The sequence below is a fragment of the Corvus hawaiiensis genome, chromosome 24 (genome assembly GCF_020740725.1).
Source record: "Corvus hawaiiensis isolate bCorHaw1 chromosome 24, bCorHaw1.pri.cur, whole genome shotgun sequence".
Taxonomy (NCBI): domain Eukaryota; kingdom Metazoa; phylum Chordata; class Aves; order Passeriformes; family Corvidae; genus Corvus; species Corvus hawaiiensis.
Genome location: NC_063236.1, coordinates 2,031,394 through 2,051,120, shown reverse-complemented (window position 1 = coordinate 2,051,120; position 19,727 = coordinate 2,031,394). Strand labels below are relative to the sequence as shown.

At 58.1% G+C, this 19,727-nt stretch overlaps 2 protein-coding genes across 2 annotated transcripts in view; both read left to right on the top strand.

The window, feature by feature from the left end:
- The first annotated feature begins 2,359 nt into the window (after window positions 1–2,359).
- On the top strand, window positions 2,360–5,899 carry AQP5 (aquaporin 5). The gene is given in 6 exon segments (XM_048327828.1): window positions 2,360–2,769; window positions 4,064–4,225; window positions 4,455–4,496; window positions 4,498–4,538; window positions 5,153–5,300; window positions 5,302–5,899. Coding segments are annotated over 6 exon segments (795 nt in total). The 5' UTR covers window positions 2,360–2,406; the 3' UTR covers window positions 5,341–5,899.
- Window positions 5,900–18,279: 12,380 nt separating this feature from the next.
- The window catches only part of LOC125338017 (pro-glucagon-like), a 2,853-nt gene continuing 1,405 nt past the window's right edge, over window positions 18,280–19,727 (top strand). The window contains exons 1-2 of the mRNA XM_048328330.1: window positions 18,280–18,323; window positions 19,126–19,228. Of these exons, the coding sequence (XP_048184287.1) occupies window positions 19,134–19,228 (95 nt within the window). The 5' untranslated portion in view covers window positions 18,280–18,323; window positions 19,126–19,133. The remainder of the gene's footprint in view (window positions 18,324–19,125; window positions 19,229–19,727) is intronic.

Here is a 19,727-nt window from a genome sequence, read left to right as displayed (position 1 = left end):
GCCAGCGAGGAGGAGGAGGAGGAGCAGGAGGAAGGAGGAGGAGGAAGGAGGAGGAAGCAGGCAGCCAAACCTGCCCTTGTTGCCAAAAGCCTCCTCGTGCTGTGCCCTGCAGGGCGGGTGAAGCGAGGCGTGTGTGACCCCTCCACGTGGGTGTCCGTCTGTCAGCGCCGCCTGCCCGGGACCCGGCAGCTCCTTGCCCAATTCCATTAAACCTGACACATCAAAGCACTTCGAGTTCAGCCAAGCTCCTCGGAGGGCACGGAGCCAGGGAGAGGACAGGGAGCCTTCCCCACGCCAGGGCTGACATCAGAGCAGCCAAGCAGGAATGCCCCGGTGAGAAAAGGTTCCCGAACTGCCTCCGGAAAAGAGGCTTCGCGCGGTGTGTTGGGAGGGAAACGGGACGTTTCTCTCCTGAAGTTTTCCCTGTCATTCCCAGCCGCATTTGACCACATGCCCTAGTCAGCTGCAGGATTTTGCTTATTATTATCCACACTTGGGAGGCTGGAAGAGCATTTTTTTGGCTTTTCAGCCAAAGCAAGAAGTGTGCTGGAGGAGCCGACAGCAAAATGCAGCCGCCGCCAAGGGAGATCCAGGATGGGAACACTGAGGAAGGGTTTGGAGGATGGGAACAGGGAGCATTTTATCCAGCTGGAGCCACAGACAGGGCTGAAGGGAAGTGGCAAGTAATTACTGTAGCTGGAATCCGGCCATGGTGTCTTGAAATACCAGCTTGCAAAACTTTCACCAAAACATGCCAACGGACCAGGTGTTTCGAGGATAACAGATCTGGGCTTTGACTCTGCAATCAGCCCTGGGATCAGCAGATCTAGGAGAAAACCATTATCAGGAATTAAGGCTGTAATAGATCCTCAGTCCCTTGAGGCCCTCCAGGTCTGTTTTGCTCAGGATTTTGGGTATAAAGGAAGGGAAAAGCTCATTTATTTCCAGTTCTGGACAAGAACGTCTCCTTGCTCTGGACAGGAATCCTCCCGGTGTTTGACAGCCTCCTCAGAAGGCAGCAGTGAATCCAGCTTTCTGGATTTAGGGAGGATTTTAGCAATGTCCTGCCTGCAGAGCTGTGCTCCCTCAGTGCTGGAGTGTGGGTGCCCCTCCGGAGGGACCTGGCAGCCAGGGATAAACCTGGCCTGGGCATCACTCGAGAAAGGAAACGTGGATCAACCGAGCAAGGAGAGCAGATCTGGCACCCAAACCCATCTAAAAAAAATAATCCTGGCACAAGGCTGCGAGGGCTACGAGAGAACCAAGAATTCTTTGTTAAGCGTCACCCGAGACCTTTTCCGCCCCAAAACCTCAGTCCTCAACAGCTCCGTGTGCACAGCCCCGAGATCCTCCCCCGCCACTCCCTGCCAGCCAGGGATCTGCAGATGGATGGGTTTGGGACAGAGGGCAGCGCCCCAGGAACATGAAAGGAGATGTGTAAACATGGCCTGCGTCCATGCAGAGCCTGTGCCTTGGCGTTGGCATTCCCAGGAGCAAAATCACTGCTCGTTGAGCAAGAGCTGGAAAGGCAGAAAGAAAAGGAAAGGGCGCAGGTGTCAGGGGAGGAGACGCCGTCCCTGGCTGGGAGTAGCCCCCAGTTCCAGCACTTGTTCCAGTGCTCTGGAAGGAGCGGCAGAGAGGAAAGGGAGCAGAGGCTCCCAGCCACACTCTGAGCCAGGAGCCTTCTCCATCCCGGTAACGCCATCCCATTTCTCCATCCATGCACCTCAAGGAAGCTCTGGCTCATCTACAGCTCCCCAGAGGGACAAAGCTTCCCCCAAACCCTTCCCTGCTCCCTGGACAACTGCAAACCACCGCTTTCCTGGAGTTGAGCTCTCTTGACAGCCTGGGAGAAGCTCCAGCTGTTGAATTTTCCTTCCCATTTCAAGGTCCCATGGAAGCTGAACGCACCCTGAGCCCGGCCCCGGGAGAGCTCCTCCAGCCCAACGAGGGTTTCCAACAGGAGCAGTGCAAGCACAGCGAGGGAGGGATTATTAACTACACCTGTGCTGATGAAACACCCAGGACCTGGCGAGAGGCAGCAAAAGGGAAAAGCAGAGGAGGGAGCTCAGCCTCGTTATGCAACCTCGTTATTTAACGACCACAGAGACACCCTATAGGGGCTCTTTGTTTGCAGAGGGAAAGGAGAGAAATGCCACCAATATCTGAGTCACTGGTTCACCAAGAGGCTGCGAAGACATTTCAGATGGAAACTTTTCCAGGTTCACATGATAATGGGAGGACTGGCTAATTCCCTGGCTCCACCCACCAGCCTGTAACACAGCTCCTGCTGCTCTTGCATATATAGATAGGTATGGCCCTACACCTGGGTGCACACACCAGAGCCCGGACACAGAGCAACCCTAAACTTTCTTCCTCCCTGGCTGCCCTCCACCTGCTCCCACCATGAAGAAGGAAATACTAACCCTGGCCTTTGCTCGAGCCGTCTTTGTGGAGTTCATCTCCACGCTCATCTTCGTTTTCATCGGGCTGGGCTCAGCGCTGAAGTGGCCATCGGCCCTGCCCAGCATCCTGCAGATTGCACTGGCCTTCGGGCTGGCCATCGGCACCTTGGTGCAGGCCTTCGGCCACATCAGCGGCGCCCACATCAACCCTGCTGTGACCATCGCCTTCTTCGTGGGCAACCAGATCTCGCTGCTCCGCACGCTGCTCTACATCGTGGCCCAGCTGGTCGGGGCCATCACCGGCGCCGGGATCCTCTACGGCGTCACCCCCGCCAACACCCGCGGCAACCTGGCCATCAACGTGGTGAGTCCCGGCCGGGGGCGCTCCCCTCTCCCCTGGCCTTCCCTTCGGCGCCGACACGGGGAGGAGAATCCGCTGGGATGGGTCCTCAGTGCTCTCTCCTGCACGAAGAACGGAGGGCTGGGAATGGGCCGGGAGTGAAGCCGAGCTCTGACATGACGGCTTTATTGTGCCGGTGATGAGTGGGATGTTTTTCCCTCCTTTAATGAGGGCTTCCTCTGTCCTGAGGGCCCCGTGAGTCACCCGCACCACTGAGATGTTCCCGAGTGCAGCCTCTCCACCTGGAGATTAGCGCGGGATAGGAGCCATGCCAGCAGCGGGGGGGAGGGAGCAGAGCCCAGTCAGACCAGTATGGGCAGGGGGAGCAGAGCCCACTGGAACCAGTGGCTGGGCGAGCTGGGAACAGAGAGGGATGGGAGAGGTGGTGGGGGAGAGCTGGAGAAGGAGCGAGGAGCAGGATGGAGCCGAGGGGCTGTGAGCAGCAGGGGCTGCTCCCAGGGGAGGAGGGGGCACAGCGGGACCCTCAGAGATAAGCCGGAATGAGGTCCAGCCTGAAACCCTCGGGGCAGTGCTGGGAAAACACCTGGAATGGGAGCGGTGGAGCCGCCACTCCAACCACGGCCAGGTCTGGACCCCTGGGAGCAGCACAGACGTTGCGGAGGGTTTGGTCACTGGGATGAGGAGCTCCAAAGCCTCTCATTCCACAGGTTCCACGTCCCAAAGAAGCCAGATTTAGCTAAAAAATGAGCTGTGATGGGTTGGGTTACTTTGTCCTTCCCAGGGCCAGTGGGGTCGAGTCCCCCTGAGAGTCCCCAGCGTTTTGTGCAGTCACTGGGACACAACAGCCCCTCCCACCCCCATGGCCTTCAATCCCACCCCTCACCCTCCGTCCCATCCCCGCTGCTCCTCGTCCTCCTGGGCAGGTGCTCCTCACAGTACAGGGCAGAAGTCAGGGTGCAACAGCCCGCAAGGATCAGAGGGGAAAGAAATGCAGGAAAAAAGGGAATTGGCGGCAAAGCGCTCAGTGCTGTGGAGACAGGGAAGTGGAGAGAGCTGTGGAGAGCCCAGCGAAGGGACAGGCCAGGGGAAAGACAGATTTTGGAGACTTGCAAAGAAAGAAAGATCATTTCTTTCCTTTCAGAGAAGGAGCAGGGAGCCTGAGCAGGGGCTGGGCAGGGGCCCCGGGGGGCTTCTCACCCAACTTCACCCTCCCAAATCTACCAGCAAAGCACCCAGAGCCCTCCCGGTGATGCCGAGCCCCGGGGAGGGTTAATTATTGTCCCTCTCGTGGTTCCAGCTCAACAACAACATAACCGCAGGCCAGGCCCTCGTGGTGGAGATCATCCTCACCTTCCAGCTGGCCGCCTGCATCTTCGCATCCACGGACAACCGGCGCAACGGCGTCGGCTCCCCCGCGCTGTCCATTGGCCTCTCCGTCACCGTGGGCCACCTGGTGGGGGTGAGTCTGGGCTGAGGGGCCTGTGAGCACAGAGCTCCCCACAACGCCCTCGTGCAGTTGGTCCTGAGGGAGCTGCTCTGGGAGCGACAGCACGGGAGGTCTTGGGGCTCCTTCGTGGTGGGGGGGGCATCTCCAGCCCTCTGGAACAGAGACACCATCGGGGGCCACTTCAGTCCCAACGAGCAGCTCCGATCTGCTCCTTAAACCAGCGTTCTCCCCACACCTCCAGATTTACTTCACCGGCTGCTCCATGAACCCTGCGCGCTCCTTCGGGCCCCGCGGTCATCACCAGGAGGTTCAGCTCTGCGCACTGGGGTGAGTGCTGGTGGCACTGGGGACAGGGACAGATGGGAGCCACGTGGGGACAGGGCAGGGACTGCCATGGGAATGACAGGGGTGGGGGTTTCAGAGCCCACCCCAGGCAGGAAGGATTAAAAGGGGCTGGAGAACAAGGGAGGTTTTGCCCCTTGGCGCATCGGGAGCAGTTAATCCCCTGGCACAGAGCCAGCGAGGGGACAGAAATGAACCCGTCCCTGGGTAGTTTGGGTGGGAACGACCTAAAAGCTCATCCAGTCCCACCCCTGCCATGGGCAGGGACACCTTCCACCAGCCCAGGTTACTCCAAGCCCCATCCAACCTGGCCTTGGGACACTGCCAGGGATGGAAATCAGCCGTGGTGCCCCCTGAGCACCACTGGTGTCCTCTGAGCCCACGGAGAAGCCCAGCTTGGTCCTTGCTCTCACCCAGCACTTCCTGCAAGCTCAGCGAGCACTGGCTGAGGGGGTTCAGCTCAGGAAGTCTCTGGAATCGGTATTTTCCTCTCCACGTGGCAGGAGGACGTGGAGCAGGGACGGGTGGTGGTGCCACGAGCACACCTGGAGCACGAGCCCCAGGAGCTGCTCTCACCGTGTCCCCTGTCGCTTTCCAGGTGTTCTGGGTTGGGCCCATCCTCGGGGCGTGCTTGGCCTCCCTGCTCTACTTCTACATCCTGGTCCCCTACTGCATGAACATGTCCGACAGGGTGGCCATCATCAAGGGCACCTACGAGTCCGAGGAGGAGTGGGAGGAGCAGCGGGGAGGAGAGGAAGAAGTCCATGGAGCTGACCCCACCGTAAGAGCAGCTGGAACAGCCGAGCCGAGCGAGGGGAGGAAGCCCCACACAGGGGCTCACGTGTGCCCCAAAGCCAGGCACGACCGCACCCAGCTGCAGCTGCAGCCTCTTCCTCCAGACTTCCCATCCAGGCCCCCGGGGCTGCGGGAAGGCCGGGGGCTCTGTGTGTGTGCGTGTGTAAAGAACCCCTGCATGAGCTCTAGAACCTCGCCAGCTTCCCCGCAGCCACAAAGCCCCTCAGCCAGCCCTGGCACCCTCGGCTCCATCCCTGCCCTGCCGGTGCCGCTCTGCACCACGGCAGGGCCCCGGGCCCCGCCTTGGGGCACCTGCAGGACCGCACCTGGCCCAGGTATGGCAACACCTGGGGGCCCTGGGGGAAGGGGAATGACCGCTTAGGGCAGGGGGGTGCAGCCACCCCCCAGCCCCGGGGCTGCTCGTAGATGCTCTTTCACCTTTCCTGGTGCTGGGAGTCCTTTTCATTCCCAAAGAATGAGACTTTTTGGATTCTGTGTTGAGATCTTTGTATTATACTTTATTATTTATTGCGAATAAAGGAAAGTTAAAAAAAAAAGATCCTGGGTGCAAATCTGCTCAAGTCTCAAAGTTCAGGAGGGAAAAGGGATTGAGCTGGATGTAAACTCATCCCAAAGGCTCAGGGGAACAGCGAGGGCTCAGACCCTGAATCCTGGGGGAGCTGGTGGGCTGGGAGGGGCAAACATCAGTCCTGGGAAGGGTAAGTGGGCGCTTGTGATGGAGTGGGGAAGAGCAGCAGCTCCAGGGCAGCTGGGAGCCCATCCTGGGGCTGGCATGGGCTGGGAGGAGCAGGAGCGATCCTTCCAACTCTTCCAACCCTTCCCACATGGCCGGTTTCACTCCAGCCGTACCAGTTCTCCCAGACGGCTCCACGGGTGCCCTCAAAAAGTGACCCACAACTCCCCAGCCCCTCACCTGTGCCAAACCCACACCTTCACCTGACCTTCTGCTCTGGCCCTGCTCTTCCAGTTCTACCACAACCCTCTGCCAGAGCAGCTCCCGGCCAAGGCACCGGCACGGGGACATGGGCACAGGGACACCGGGACAGGGGAACCGACACGGGGACACCAACACCAGGCCAGGGACACCGGGACATGGACACTGGGCCAGGGACACCGGGACAGAGACACCAGGCCAGGGACACCGGCCCATGGACACCGGGACAGAGACACCAGGCCAGGGACACCGGGACAGAGACACCGGGACAGAGACACTGGGACAGGGACACCGGGACAGAGACACCGGCCCATGGATACCGGGACAGGGACACCAGGCCAGGGACACCAGGACAGGGACACCGGGACAGGGACACCAGCCCATGGACACCGGGACAGGGACACCGGGACAGAGACACCAGGCCAGGGACACCGGGCCAGGGACACCGGGCCAGATACACCGGGACACGGACACCGGGACACGGACACTGGGACAGGGACACCGGGACAGGGACACCGGCCCATGGACACCAGCCCTGACCCAGCTCCCTCCCAGCCACTCCTCCGATCCAGCCCCTCCTCCGGCTGCCCAGGGGAGGTTTCCACACGGACCCCCAGGGAGGTGAGAGACTCTTCCCTGGAGCTCCCCGATCCCAGGTTCAGCTCAATCCCAGCCAGGAGAGTCCTGCAGCCTTGGCCAGGGGGGATGGGCAGCGTCACCTGGATTTTGGCACCCCTGGACCTGCAGTCCCGGCTGAGCCGGGGGAGCAGCACCTTCACGTCCCCAGGTGTCCCCAGAAGGGGTTGGGGACCAGCAGGAGGGGGAAGGGAGGTAGAAGAGTGCTTTGGATCTGCAGCAGGGCCAGGAAATTAAACCCTGCAAACCCACCCATCCTCAGGGATGGGCTGAGGACCCCCCACGCCTCAGTTTCCCCTTTTGAAGGATATTCAGCCCCTTTCCCATGGGGAGATGGGAAAAACACCAGCCCTGGGGAGATTAAAGCAGGCCCAGATCCCAGAGATCCCTCTCAGGGGCTGGGGCAGGGCAGCCCCCAAAACCTGCGCCCCCCCAGTGTCCTCCCCCTGTGCCCCAGGACCTGAGGGCCTGAGGGTGCACCCAAGGGTGCATTCAGCCCCCCCAAATTGGGAATCTTGGCCATGCCCCTGATTTTGGAGCTCCGAACCCCATCCATCCCCACACCGGAGCAGGGATGAGGGAGTCCCGGTGGGAACTGGGGACCACCACAGCCTCCCCCAGATGTGCCCAGCCCCCCCCCAGGTGATGAACGCCAGGGGAAGGAGCCCGGGCTGGGTGTGAGCCCTCCCGGGATGAATCAGAGGCTCTGCAGCTCCAGCTCTGTGTCAGCACAAAAACCACCCAGGGCCCAGCCCTGAGCCCAGCTCGGGTGTCACTGGGGGGATTTGGGGTCAGTGGGACCCCGAAGCAGGGCAGGTGCAGCTGAGCCCAGCGGGAGCCCTCAGGAACGCGGAGCCCTCAGCTCCTTCCCCACCCGGCTCCCCTGACCCTGAGGATTTCATCCAGGCAGGGAGAGGAATTTAATCCAGGCTGGATTTTGGCATCCAGCAAACCCCGTGACCTCACCCGGCCAGGGCAGAGCCCAGGTCAGGGCTGGGAAAGCCTGAGGTCCTCCCACCTGTCCTCACCTGTCCAGGAATGGGAACAACAGCGCTTGAAAACCAATGAAGAGTTGGGGTTTGTTATTATTATTATTATTAATACTTCTTTACCATTCCAGCTTCTTCAGACCAATTTTTAATGAGCTTGGAAAGCTGGGAGGCAGCAGAGCCCCGCTCACTCCTTCAGCAGAAATTGGTTTTTCACAGAAAAATCCACCTTTATTTCAGCAGGAACAGCAAGGCCAGGTACAAACCCATGGGTTCACTCCTGATTTACCTGCACTGCTGTGCTGGTTTTCCTGCTTCTCCCTCAAAACAGCAGTTTCCATTCCAGCAGCAGCATCCCATCCCATCCCATCCCAATCCCACATTCCCCCATCCCATCCCATCCCAATCCCACATTCCCCCACCCCATCCCACCCCCTTCCCCAAGCCACACAGCTCCACCCCCGTTTGGGGTATAAAAAGGTGAATTACACTTTATTGCCAGTTTTTTTTGCCCTAATTTAAACGTTTCTCACCAGGTGAAGCCACTCCAAAGGCACCTCATTACCTTTCCTGGGTGCTTTTGCTCTAATTAAGGGTTATTCCCTGAACATGCCAGGAGCAGCTGCTCTGCTCTAAGAAGATTTCTCAGACAATTCTCCCTCCCGAGTGCCTTTCCCATCCTCAGGTAATCACTGCTCAGCTTTAAAAATTGGAATTTTTTTTCTGGAGGGAGGAAAACCCCAAAGATTTTCACAGGTTGCAGCAGTCTGGGAACCTCCTGTTTTTCACACATCAAAGAGCTTTCGGGTCTATTTAAGCCTAACTAAGACCTCCCCCAGATAATTTAAACTCCCTGAACCCCAAGTTTTCCGCACAGGGCCAGGGCCATGAGAAGAAGCAAAACCCAGTGGAAATGGCCCAGCTGAAGATTTTTCTATGGGATGCAGGAGCCTTTCTGTTTCTGCTCCTCGCAGAGGGTGAGGCCCAGCTCCGTCCAGGGGGAGCAAGGACAGAGCTCCACATCTGGGGCGCATCCCTCCCACCCTGCTCCCAGCTCCAGCTGTTTCGCATCCCTGAATTCGTCACTCACTCGGATCCTCAGGCCCTGAGGCAGAGCCCGGTTTCGCCCGGGGGCTCAGCCCAGCTCGCTGGAAAGATGAGGAGAAAACAACCCAGGAAATCCCAGGGAGGGAGAAAAGCATCACAGATGGGTTTGAATCCCAGCTGGGAAGTCTGAGCAGCCCAGGAAGCACCTCCCCACTCCAGGAGGAATTCCAGGGCAGTTCTGGAGAGCCCCAAGCAGGCAGAGAGCAGCTCAGGAGCACCACGAAGGAGCTCAGCCAGGAGAGAGAACAGAGAACCCAGAACAGAACCCAGAACAGAGAACCCAGAACCCAGAACCGAACCCAGAACAAAGAACCCAGAACAGAGAACCCAGAACCGAACGCAGAACAGAGAACAGAGAACTCAGAACCGAACCCAGAACAGAGAATCCAGAACAGAGAACCCAGAACCCAGAACAGAGAACCCAGAACCAAACCCAGAACAGAGAACCCAGAACCCAGAACAGAAAACCCAGAACAGAGAACCCAGAACCGAACCCAGAACAGAGAATCCAGAACAGAGAACCCAGAACCCAGAACAGAGCTTGGGCCTCCACACCAAGAAACTTCACTCCTGCCAATACCGACATTTCCAGAGCGTTTCCAGGGCTGAAATGCCGCCGGAGCTGTGGCCCAGGAGGGAGCCCGGCCTGCGTGTTGGCATTAGTCATGGCACAGGCTGTGCCAGCACCCACCTCCTCCAGAGCCTTCCTCCTCCTACTCAGCCTCTGCCCAGCCTGTTGTGCCATGAGATCCCTCGTTAGGAGCCAGGAAACAGCTCCCAGGCCACCGAGGGCCAACAGCCACCCTTCCTGTTTTCACCCCCCGGCCAGGAACGCGGCCTCCGCCTGAGCAGCAGCTCCTGGAATTTGTGTTTGGCTCCCTGGCTCAGACTGTGGGGATTTGGGGTCAGGTTGGGCACCCCCCAGTGCTGCCCTGCTGCCCAGTGCCACCAGTGCTCTGCCTGGTCCCCACAGCACACCGAGACCCCAGAGTGTGCATGGGAGGGCAGCACCATAATTCATGGGATTGGTGAGAGTTGCCCAAAAACCACCCAGGACGTTGAGGAGGCGAAGGGCCGGAGATGTCCAGAGAGCAGGGAGGGCAAGAGGAGAGCCAGGGGTGCTTCTGTTCCCACCTGAACACCTCCTACAGCCTCCAAAATGCCTCTGCAATAACCCCCCAGTCCACTTTAATAAGTCCCAACTCCTACGGCCCAAAAAATGCCTCTTTAATGAATCCCAACAAGGTTAATCAGTCCCAACTTAGGTTTTAAGAAGTCCCAACTCAACTCTCATAAGCTCCAACTCCTTCAGCCCCAAAAACACCTCTTTCAAGCCAGAACAGTCGGGAGTTTTCAGCAGATGTCCCAAGCTGGGGACCAGGAGGGGACAGGCATCGCCCTGCCCTGGCCCAAGCCATGGGTGCTCTGGAGCAGCACCCCTGCGAGAGCAGAGGGTGCCCAGGGCATGTCCTGCTGCCCTCTGCTGGGATTGTCCATGGGGAAAGGAGGGGCGGCCAGGAAAACCCTCCCCAGAACAGCTCCACCTGAGGGAAAAGGCCGCTCTCGCTTCCATCCACCCTTCCCAAAGCTCAGCCTCAGCACTCCATGGATGTGCAGGTTCCCTCCCTGCTTCCCTGGCGTGTGGAGACTCCGGCTCAGCGCCGGCGGGATCGGGGCTGTTCCCGCTGCCAAGTTTCCTCTTGCTCAAGGTTTTGCCTCGGCTTTCCAGGATCTGTTTGTTCTTAATCACCTTCCAAACAAAGTCCGACGGCGGCTCCTCTGAGGGCTCCTGGTGGTGGCATCAATAAAAGTCCAGAGTAATGAGGGAAGATAAAGCTGCCCCGCAGGCCTGAGCTCGGCCTGACAAAGGGGCTTTGTTAGGAAAGGTCACCTCTGGAGCCGGGAGGGTTTCCCAGGCTGGAGAAAGTGAGAACTCAGCAGGCAAGGAGGGGATTAAACTCAGCTTTGTTAAACTGCAGCCCTGGGGTGAGGCCGCTGAGCTGCCCCAGCTCCCCCAGCCAGGCTTTGGGCTGGGTTCCTCCTAAACAAGAGCTCCTCAAGCTCGGTGCCTCCATCCAGCCCCAGGACGTGCAGGACAAGACCTCGAGGACCCTCTCCATGCACAGAACCACTCAGGAGAAGCGGGACCTGATCCATGGCAGAAACAACCCCTGAAAAATCACCACGAACCACCAAACAAACCAAGTAAATCCCCTGGCACGAAGCCTCCAGGATCCAGGCCCGGCTCTGCCACTTGACATTAATCCTGCTTGGCAAAGGCCACGGCAGCTCCTGTGCCCACAAGCAAGGTGCAGCTGCAGGTTGGGATAAAGCCCTCTTGTGCAGCCAGGATTAAAAATGGGGATGAAAACAGACTGAAGTGTTCGGCACAATCGGCCTTTTCTAAAAAGTCAGAACGCAAAAAAACAAATCAATTCCTCTTCCCCCTACCAATCTTTCAGCTTTTAGCAGTGGGGATTTTTCCCTCCTTCCCAGGAGCTGGTTTAGCTGGGGACAGGGCAGTTGGTTTCCTGCCAAGGAGCCAAAGAAAGGGAACCATTTCTCCACTCTTTTTTCTAAAAATTCCTTATTTTTAAGCTACTTATCCCAACAGCCAATTGTTTCCTCACCGGGAGCCCCCCACTTGGAGATCAGAGTCCACAGGAATTCTGAAAGCTGTTATCACCCTCACAGGGAAGGGATATAAAACTCAGCTTGTTTTCTTATCTCTTGGAACAGAAACTCCATGTGTTTCGCAAAGGAGCCCTGTAGGAACAGTTAATCAGTGGATAAAAGCGTGTTGGGTGTGCAAACACGGGCTTATCCCACCGCTGACATCAGGGCTTGCATCTCCACGGCTTTGTCCTGGATTTTTGCCACGTTGTGTTTGGATTTTGAGCTCAAATACAGAGCTGGGCTTGGCAGAGCTCGGCTCCCTCTCTGCAGCAGCATCCCCGCAGCAAGCAGAGCTGTGCTGGCATTTGCTCGTCCTTCCTGCACCATCCAACCCCCAAATCCTCCTTTCTTTCCATGGAAACAGCAGCGCACCTGAGAGCTCCCCTCTGTGCCAGCAGCCACCCCAGCCCCTCAGGCTGTGCAGCACAACCACGTCTCGGTGTCGTGGGTCAGAGCCTTCCCAGGGCAGGGAGCGTCCACCCACCCCAGCCACGACCCCAGGCCAACCACAGATGAGCTGATGCCATGAAAATTTTTTGCCTTTTCTTTTATACCCCTGTTATACCTTTTTACAACTTCTGTATTCTCAGTGCTTTTTGCCTCCATTCTTGGACTTGTTTGTCAAGCTAAGAGACTCAACATTTTGGAAGCTTCGTAGCCAGGGATCAGTGTGCCCCAGACCCCAAGGTCCCTCTCCAGAACATATTCTGTAAACCAAGATAGAACCATCCAGGGGAAGGTTCCTTGGGGAGGGGAGCTCACTTGAGCCTCTCACTGGGGAATCTTTGATAGATCTGCTAATTAGTAAAACCTATAATGTTATACCCAATGTTGGGGGGGACACACACTTGGCGGGGTGCATCTCGATGCATATGACCTGGACATGTGCACCTAAGGATCCTTAAAATAAATACCAAGGTAAAATCCCTTTTCCCCTTCTAACCGTGTATGACTCTTGATTTTAAGACCAGGAAAAGGCATCGGAGCCATCGTGCTCTGGATCATCGGGAGCCAGATCCAGCAGCAGATCCAGCGCTGGGCTTCCAGCTTGGGCCGTTGCTATTTAGGACCAGTTCTAGCCCCAGAACCGGCCCAAAGGGGCCAAATCAGGCACTGCCGGGGGTGTCTCAGGAGGAGGAAGCTCCTGCCCCAGCTGGGGGGGCCCAAATCCTCCTGGCTGAGGTCTGAGGGTGGTCAGGATAAATCCTGCTCCCCGTGCTGGGCCGGGGCCGCATCTCAGTTCTGAGCTCAACAAGAGAGACCCCGAGGGGCCGGAGCGAGTCCAGAGCTGGGAGCGGAGCTGGGGAAGGGCTGGAGCAGCAGGGAAGGGGCTGGAGAACTCCTGAGGGAGCTGGGAAAGGGCTCAGCCTGGGGAAAAGGAGGCTCAGGGGGAACCTTGTGGCTCTGCACAACTCCCTGACAGGAGGGGGCAGCCGGGGGGGTTCGGGCTGTGCTCCCAGGGAACAGGGACAGGGATAAAGTGCCTGGGGAAGTTTAGGTTGGATATTGGGAAGATTCCTTCATGGAAAAAGTTGTCCAGCCCTGGCACCAGGGCAGTGCTGGAGTCACCACCCCTGGAAGTGTCCAAAAGCCACGGGAATGTGGCACTGGGGGACCCGGGTTAATGCTGCCCGCGGTGGGGGGCTGATGATCTTGGAGATTTTTTCCCAGCCCTGATGATCCCAGGATTCCACAGCCTTGGGAAAAGGAGGGCTCAGATAATCCAGGGCGGCCAAAAGGCTGAACTGCCCGGCTCCAGGTGAAAGAGCTGAGGCCAAAGGGTCCTCACGGTGCAGCTGCAGCTCCCGGGGCTCCTCGTTCCCGGCCCAGAGGAAGAGCAAAGCCGCGGCCAAGCCTCGGCGGCTGAGCAAACACGGGCGGCTGCTGTCCAAGCAGGCAAGTGAATCTGGAGGCACAATTTGTCATCTAATTGCAGCCACACCCCCGGGATTAATTGCTGCATTTGAATGCTAAGCAGGGCTGATTTACGGCCCCATCAGGTTTCATCAGCCGTTACCGGTGATGGGTGCCCAGCTGAAAGCACTGCAAACAGCCAAAAAGGGCCGAAGAGGGCTTTTTCCGACTTAGGAGTATTTGGGTTGTTTAAACATCCCCAAGCCTGCAAGAGAGGGAAATTAAAACCTTGGCCACATTTGCTCCAGACTCCACTGAAGATTTTTGGCTCGTGCACGAGGGGGAGTTGCCTCGGAGGGTCTCTAAGGTTTCCACAGAATTATGGGCAGGAAAAAGAGTCAGGAAAACAAAACCTGATGTTTTCCCATATCCAAAGCCAGAGGGATGTTTAGCAGAAATAAACCTTTAATGAGGATAAACCATTAACCACCATCTGCCTCTGTCTCAGATAAAGAGGGGAAATCACCCCTACCCTGCCCTGAAATCAACGGTTGTGAGGCTGCAGGTGTGTAACCACCGAGGTGCTGGGCCAAACCACCTGCAGCCTCCCAAAACCACCCCATGGCCTCTCAAAACCACCCCATGGCCTCCCAAACCCATCCCTCAGCCCTCCCAAACCCATCCCTCGGCCTCCCTAAACCAGTGCTCGCAGCTGGGGATGCCCAGAGCTGCCCCAGTTCAGCTCCTGTGGGTCCCAGTATGAACCAGCAATCACTGGTGCTGGGCCCTGAGGGCCTGAGGCTGCTCAGAGCACCCAAGGGTTCCCCTAAACCACCTGATAGTGCCCAAAAAAGCCTTTTCTCCAAAAGGAGAGGGAAGCAGGGAGCGTGCTGGGAGCACGCGGGGAGTGAGGAGCACCCAGGAGGGCCAGGGAGAAACAGGGATCACCCAGGAGGGCCAGAGAGCAGGAGAAACCACCAAGGAGGGCCAGGGACCAGGAGGAACATCAGGCTCCCAGGGCTGGAGCCCATGGAGGGCCTGGAGCCCAGGATTTTTAGGCAGTGGGGGCTCCACTGGGTGTGTCCCATGCCCTGCTCCGCCCAGCAAGGCCGGGGAGTTGAAATGAGTTCACCCAGGTGAGAGGATGGAGCCTCCAGCCTGACCTCCAGGTGACCCCAAAGACCAGCTCCCCGTGACGAGGAGGAGCAGGGACACCACCGGAGGTGTCACCGCGGCTGGGGACCCACCGGCGTCCCGATCCCAGGGGTGAGAGCCCCGTGCCCGACCCCAGAGCGTTTCCCCTGCAAATCCCGTTTGCTCACCCATCTCCCAGCCCGCAATGGGTTCAGGCTGGTTTCTGCTCCAACCTCCACCAGTGAAACCACTGCCACTCTCCAGGTGCACGCCCAAGTTTCCCACGGGGGAAAGCACGTCCTGGACCCCCAATGGCTCCCTGTCCATGTCCCGTGTCCAGGGGTCACGGACATTCAGAGCTCAGGAAAGGTGCTTGGGGACAGAAGAGCGCTGGGAGCCGGGGACAAGAGGGACCTCACCCAGTTTGTCACCAGCCATGTGAGAAGTGTCATAAATCCATCAGAAATGGGGATCCACCACAGGGATCAGCCTGAGCTGGGTTTTGGGAAGGGCCCAGTTTTTGAGTTCTCATGGCTCAACCCAGCAGGTCCCACTCTTGGCACCATCTCAGCTTCCCACCCCTCTCCTCCTCCCTGGCACTGAGCCTGCAGGACATCAACTCCGAGATGTTCCCTGCCTAAAATCCAGGCACAAAGGGGAAAGGAAATAATCCCCAGCCCTTCAGAGCTGCCAAAATACCCGGTGAGAATGCCGAGTTTCGCTCTGCAATGGCCCCTCCCTTGGCTCTTCAACACCTTCAAAGCAAAACAGAAAAACCAGCCCAAAAAAATGCTGAGACCAAACCCAGGCTCTCAGCGTCACTGGGGAGGTTCCAGGTGGAACCAGTGACCCAAGGAGGATTTTCTTCACCAGTTCTGCCTTGGCCGCTGCGGCACCTCCAGTCGTGATGGGGAGGAGGAGGCCACAAATCCCTTCAGTGCTGATTCCCAGGGTCCCAGGCTTGGAACCACGGCTGGGACACAGACAGGCAGGTTCTCCAGCCCCTGGACCCTGGGCTGGGCTCGGTGGGCAGCAAAAGTCTCTCAGAGGAGCCACGGTGAAGCCAAAGCCTTCATTCCTCCCTGTTTGCTGTAAATCCCCTCAAAATGAAGCATCCCCTGGTTTGGCCCCACCTCAGCAGTTTGGGTAGAAATTTAAGAGCAGGCTTAAGCATAAACTTCCCTGGAACTGGATTTAAGGTCCCTTCTAACCCGAACCATCTGGGCTTCCATGACAGACCCATCGTGCTCCCAGCCTGATTTTAGACTGTCCCAGCAGCACCATGTCCCACCACCCCCATGGAAGCAGCCTGGGCTCCTCCTGCCTCTCCCCACTCCTGGAGATCAGTGCGTCCTCGTGATGAGAGGAAAAAGTAGGAAAAGGGCTGGATGGGGAATGGATGGGCTTCCCTGGAGGTGATGGACGTGGAGTCTGGACACACTCCAGGAGTTTTCCCTCCTCGGCTTCTTTGGGCCCTGTTCCATCAGCACAGGATGCTCCAGTAGCCTCCAAGCTGCTTCTCCAGGGATGCTCCCAGAGCCAGAGTTTGACCCCAAACCACCCCAATTCGGCTGTGATGTCACCGTGATGTCACCGTGATGTCACCCGACAGCACCCCCGGCCCGGGGCCTCCCACCCCCAAAGAGAGGGAATCGCCGCGGTCCTTGGAGGGGCAGGACGGGAGTTCGGGGAGCCTTGGAGAAGGGAGGAGGAGGGGGCGAGGATGATGAAGGGCAGGGGAGGAAGGGTGGGAAGAAGGATGGGCGGGAAGGACAGACAGACAAACGCTGCACCTGCTGTCCACAGAACCTCCCAAAGTTCTGAACTGGGATGAATTCAGCTCTGCGGGATCCCGGAGCTCGGGATCCTCCTGCCCGCTGTGCTCCTCCGGCCTGGGAGAGCACCGGCAACTCCATCCAGCTGGAAAAGGGAGCACGACTGGGAACGCTCGGAGTGGGGAAAGCTCCTCGTCCCATGGGGCTGCAGAAAATCGCCCGGGGACGGTGGAGAAAGGGTCCCATGGGACATTTCCTGAGCCCACCCCAGCAGCGGGAGCACGATGAGGAAACCGAGGAGCCACAAGAGAAGCACGGGCTGAGCCGAATGTCCCCTCCCTGAGCTGCCACCCCCGCAGGCAGCGCCGTGGCCTCGGGCCAGCAGGGGACGTTGCAAACAGCGACATGGTGAGCTAATTTGGTGGCATTAATAACAAACATCCCACCCGAGTGATGGGCAGGAGAGCTGGCCCTCTCCTCCCGAGATTCGGCTAATTAACGGCCCCCTCCCTCCGCTGATGTCAGGCTTCCTCGAAAGGCCGTCTGTGGCCTCATTAGAGGCTCCTCAGGATGAGTGTCCTCTGAACACCGACCTTATTTTGACAGTGGCAGTAATTACAGAACTCTCGGCGGTGCAATGACAATAATTACCCAGCCACGAGCAGAAAGGGCCCGGGGGGAGAGCACAGAAAGTGGCGGAGAAATCCAGACCGGAGCCCTCGTCCCTCCTGGTGGGAGAGACAAGGCCCAGCTCCCCAGGACTGGCTCTTGTCTCCCACTGCCTGTGAGAAAAGGCACATTCAGAGCCCCAAACACCGAATCCTGGGCATTCCTTGGCTGGAAACTCCCCAGGCATCTCAAAACTGCCCTGGAAACACCTCCTGCCACCCACACTCGGAACGCGGAGCCCTCAGGAGCCCTCCCTGACCCCTTCAGGGGCCTGAGGGCTCTGTCCTGGGCCCACCTGGGGAGCCCCCCACCCTCCCCCGGGCCCAGACCCGGCTCTTTAGGGCTGCCCTCAGTTTTCCTCTTCTCCTTTTTCCTTCACAGGATTCAAGGATTTGAAACAAGCAAGCCCAGTTCCTATGGGACACCCCTGGAAAACCATGGGCTGTTGCTTGATGAATTCCAGGTGTTCCCAGGGCTCCTGGGCTGAGCTGGGATGTCCCACGAGGACCCAGAACTGCAGCCCCTCCTGGAGCCTCGTTTCACCCCCAAATCTCATAAATCACAGGGAACATCCCCAGTTTCAGGTCTGGACTTGGGGAACCACACCGGGCTTGGATCTGTGGGATCCAAGTGGATCTGGCCTGGCTGAGGAGCTGCACCAGGAATTCCACTCGGCAGGAAGCAGCAGGAAGTGTTTGGAGACACAAATCCTCATTTTACGCCTTTGCTCTTTTTTCCTTCGTGTTTCTTAGCGCCAGTGCAGGTGCTGGAAAGGGCAGCCCGTGGGCAGAGGGATCCATGCAGGACACGCTGTGCCAGCAAGAGGCCACCTCACCTGAGAGGAGGAAACCCACAGGTCACTGCTTAGGTCCAAAAAGTCGGGGGGAAAAATGAAATATAAGAGAAACAGCAACAACAATTAAAAAAAAAAACCTCATTGAAGGTGTCATTTGGAAAATCCGCCAGTAAGGATATTTTGTGCAGCAGCCCCGCTCCCGAAAAGCTATAATGATTCACAGTGACCCATCCAGGAAAAGCAGGATACCCGTGACCCACCTGTCAGCTCTGGGCATCCTCCAGACGTGTTTAAAAGCACCAGGAAGGAGAAGAGTTCAGCCAGAAGTGGCTCAAAGGAGGAAAATCAGATCTGGCGTGGAGGGAGCGGCTCTGTGCCCAAGGTAGGTGCCTCTTCCTCCCTTCCTTCTCCCAGTCTCCCAAGGAATTAAACCAGGTAAGGAAAGCATTTGGTGATGGGCAACAGAAATCTGATTTTTGGCAAATAAAGGGTTTGGGGGGTGGCGTTTTATTCCCGCAGAATCCCTGAGGAATCCAGTGAAAATAAGGAATGTAAGATACGAATAAACCTGCTCGCCTGGAAGGTGCTTTTCCAAGCAGTGGGAAAGTTCTCCAGCACGGTGGTGATAATTCCGGGATAGAAGTGTCACCCCCCAGATAGAAAATGGGAGTCAGGGATAAAGTTCATTGCAATTAATTTTCTCTTTGGGTATCGCTGTGTGTGCCCGCGCCAAAGTGCAGGGAATGCATCGACAGGGAACAGGGAATGCACTGACAGGGAACAGGGAATGCACTGATCGGAACAGGAATGCACGGACAGGGAACAGGGAATGCACTGATCCGGAACAAGGAATGCCCTGACAGGGAACAGGGAATGCCCTGACAGGGAACAGGGAGTGCACTGATGGGGAACAGGGAATGCACTGATCGGGAATAGGGAATGCACTGATGGGGAACAGGGAATGCACGGATAGGGAACCGGGAATGCACTGATCGGGAACAGGGAATGCACCGACAGGGAACAGCGAGGATGGGATTTTTCACCCATCCCAGTCCTGTCCATACCCCTGGGCCGGGGTTGTCCCGGTGGATCCGTCCCGGGCCGTGCTGCCGGGGCTTCCCGCAGGGAGCGGGGGCTCGTTGGAATTGCAGCCAGGAATTTCCCCCGCATTTCTGCCTCCCCAGGAGCACAGATGGTGCGGTGGCTGTACCTGTCCGGGCTGGTGTTCGCCGTGCTCATCCCGCCGGGATGGCAGGTGGCTCCCAAGGACCTGGAGGAGCTGTCCAGGTACGGGGCTGGGTGGAGCCGGGGCTGTGGGAGCAGCTGATCCCTCTCCATTCCCGTCGCTGTCCCAGCTCTCCCTGTTCCCGTGCTCCTGTTTGTTTTGTACTGATCCAAACCAACTCCCTCCGGCCCCCCCCCAGCCCAGGCAGGGACATTCCCGTGTAGGGAATCCCGGGATTTCCCGGCTCGGTCAGAGCAGGGACACCCTGCCCGGGGCAGGCCAGGCTGGGCCGGTGTTCCCATGGCTCAAATTCCTTTGGGAACCCTCTGTGGGGAATCCCAGCATCGCCCCGGAGCTGCGGGAGGATGAGCCGAACCTCGGAGCAGCCCCACGTTCCTGCTCTGATGTGGGAAGCAGGGAGCCGGGTGGAGCTTGGGACCCGCCGAGCAGGACAGAGGGGAATCATTTGGGACAGGACACCGGATGTATGGGATGCCAGGAAAACCCAGGCCAGGCTTGGCAAATCTCCGGAAATGGAAACAGGAATTGTGTGTTTGATTT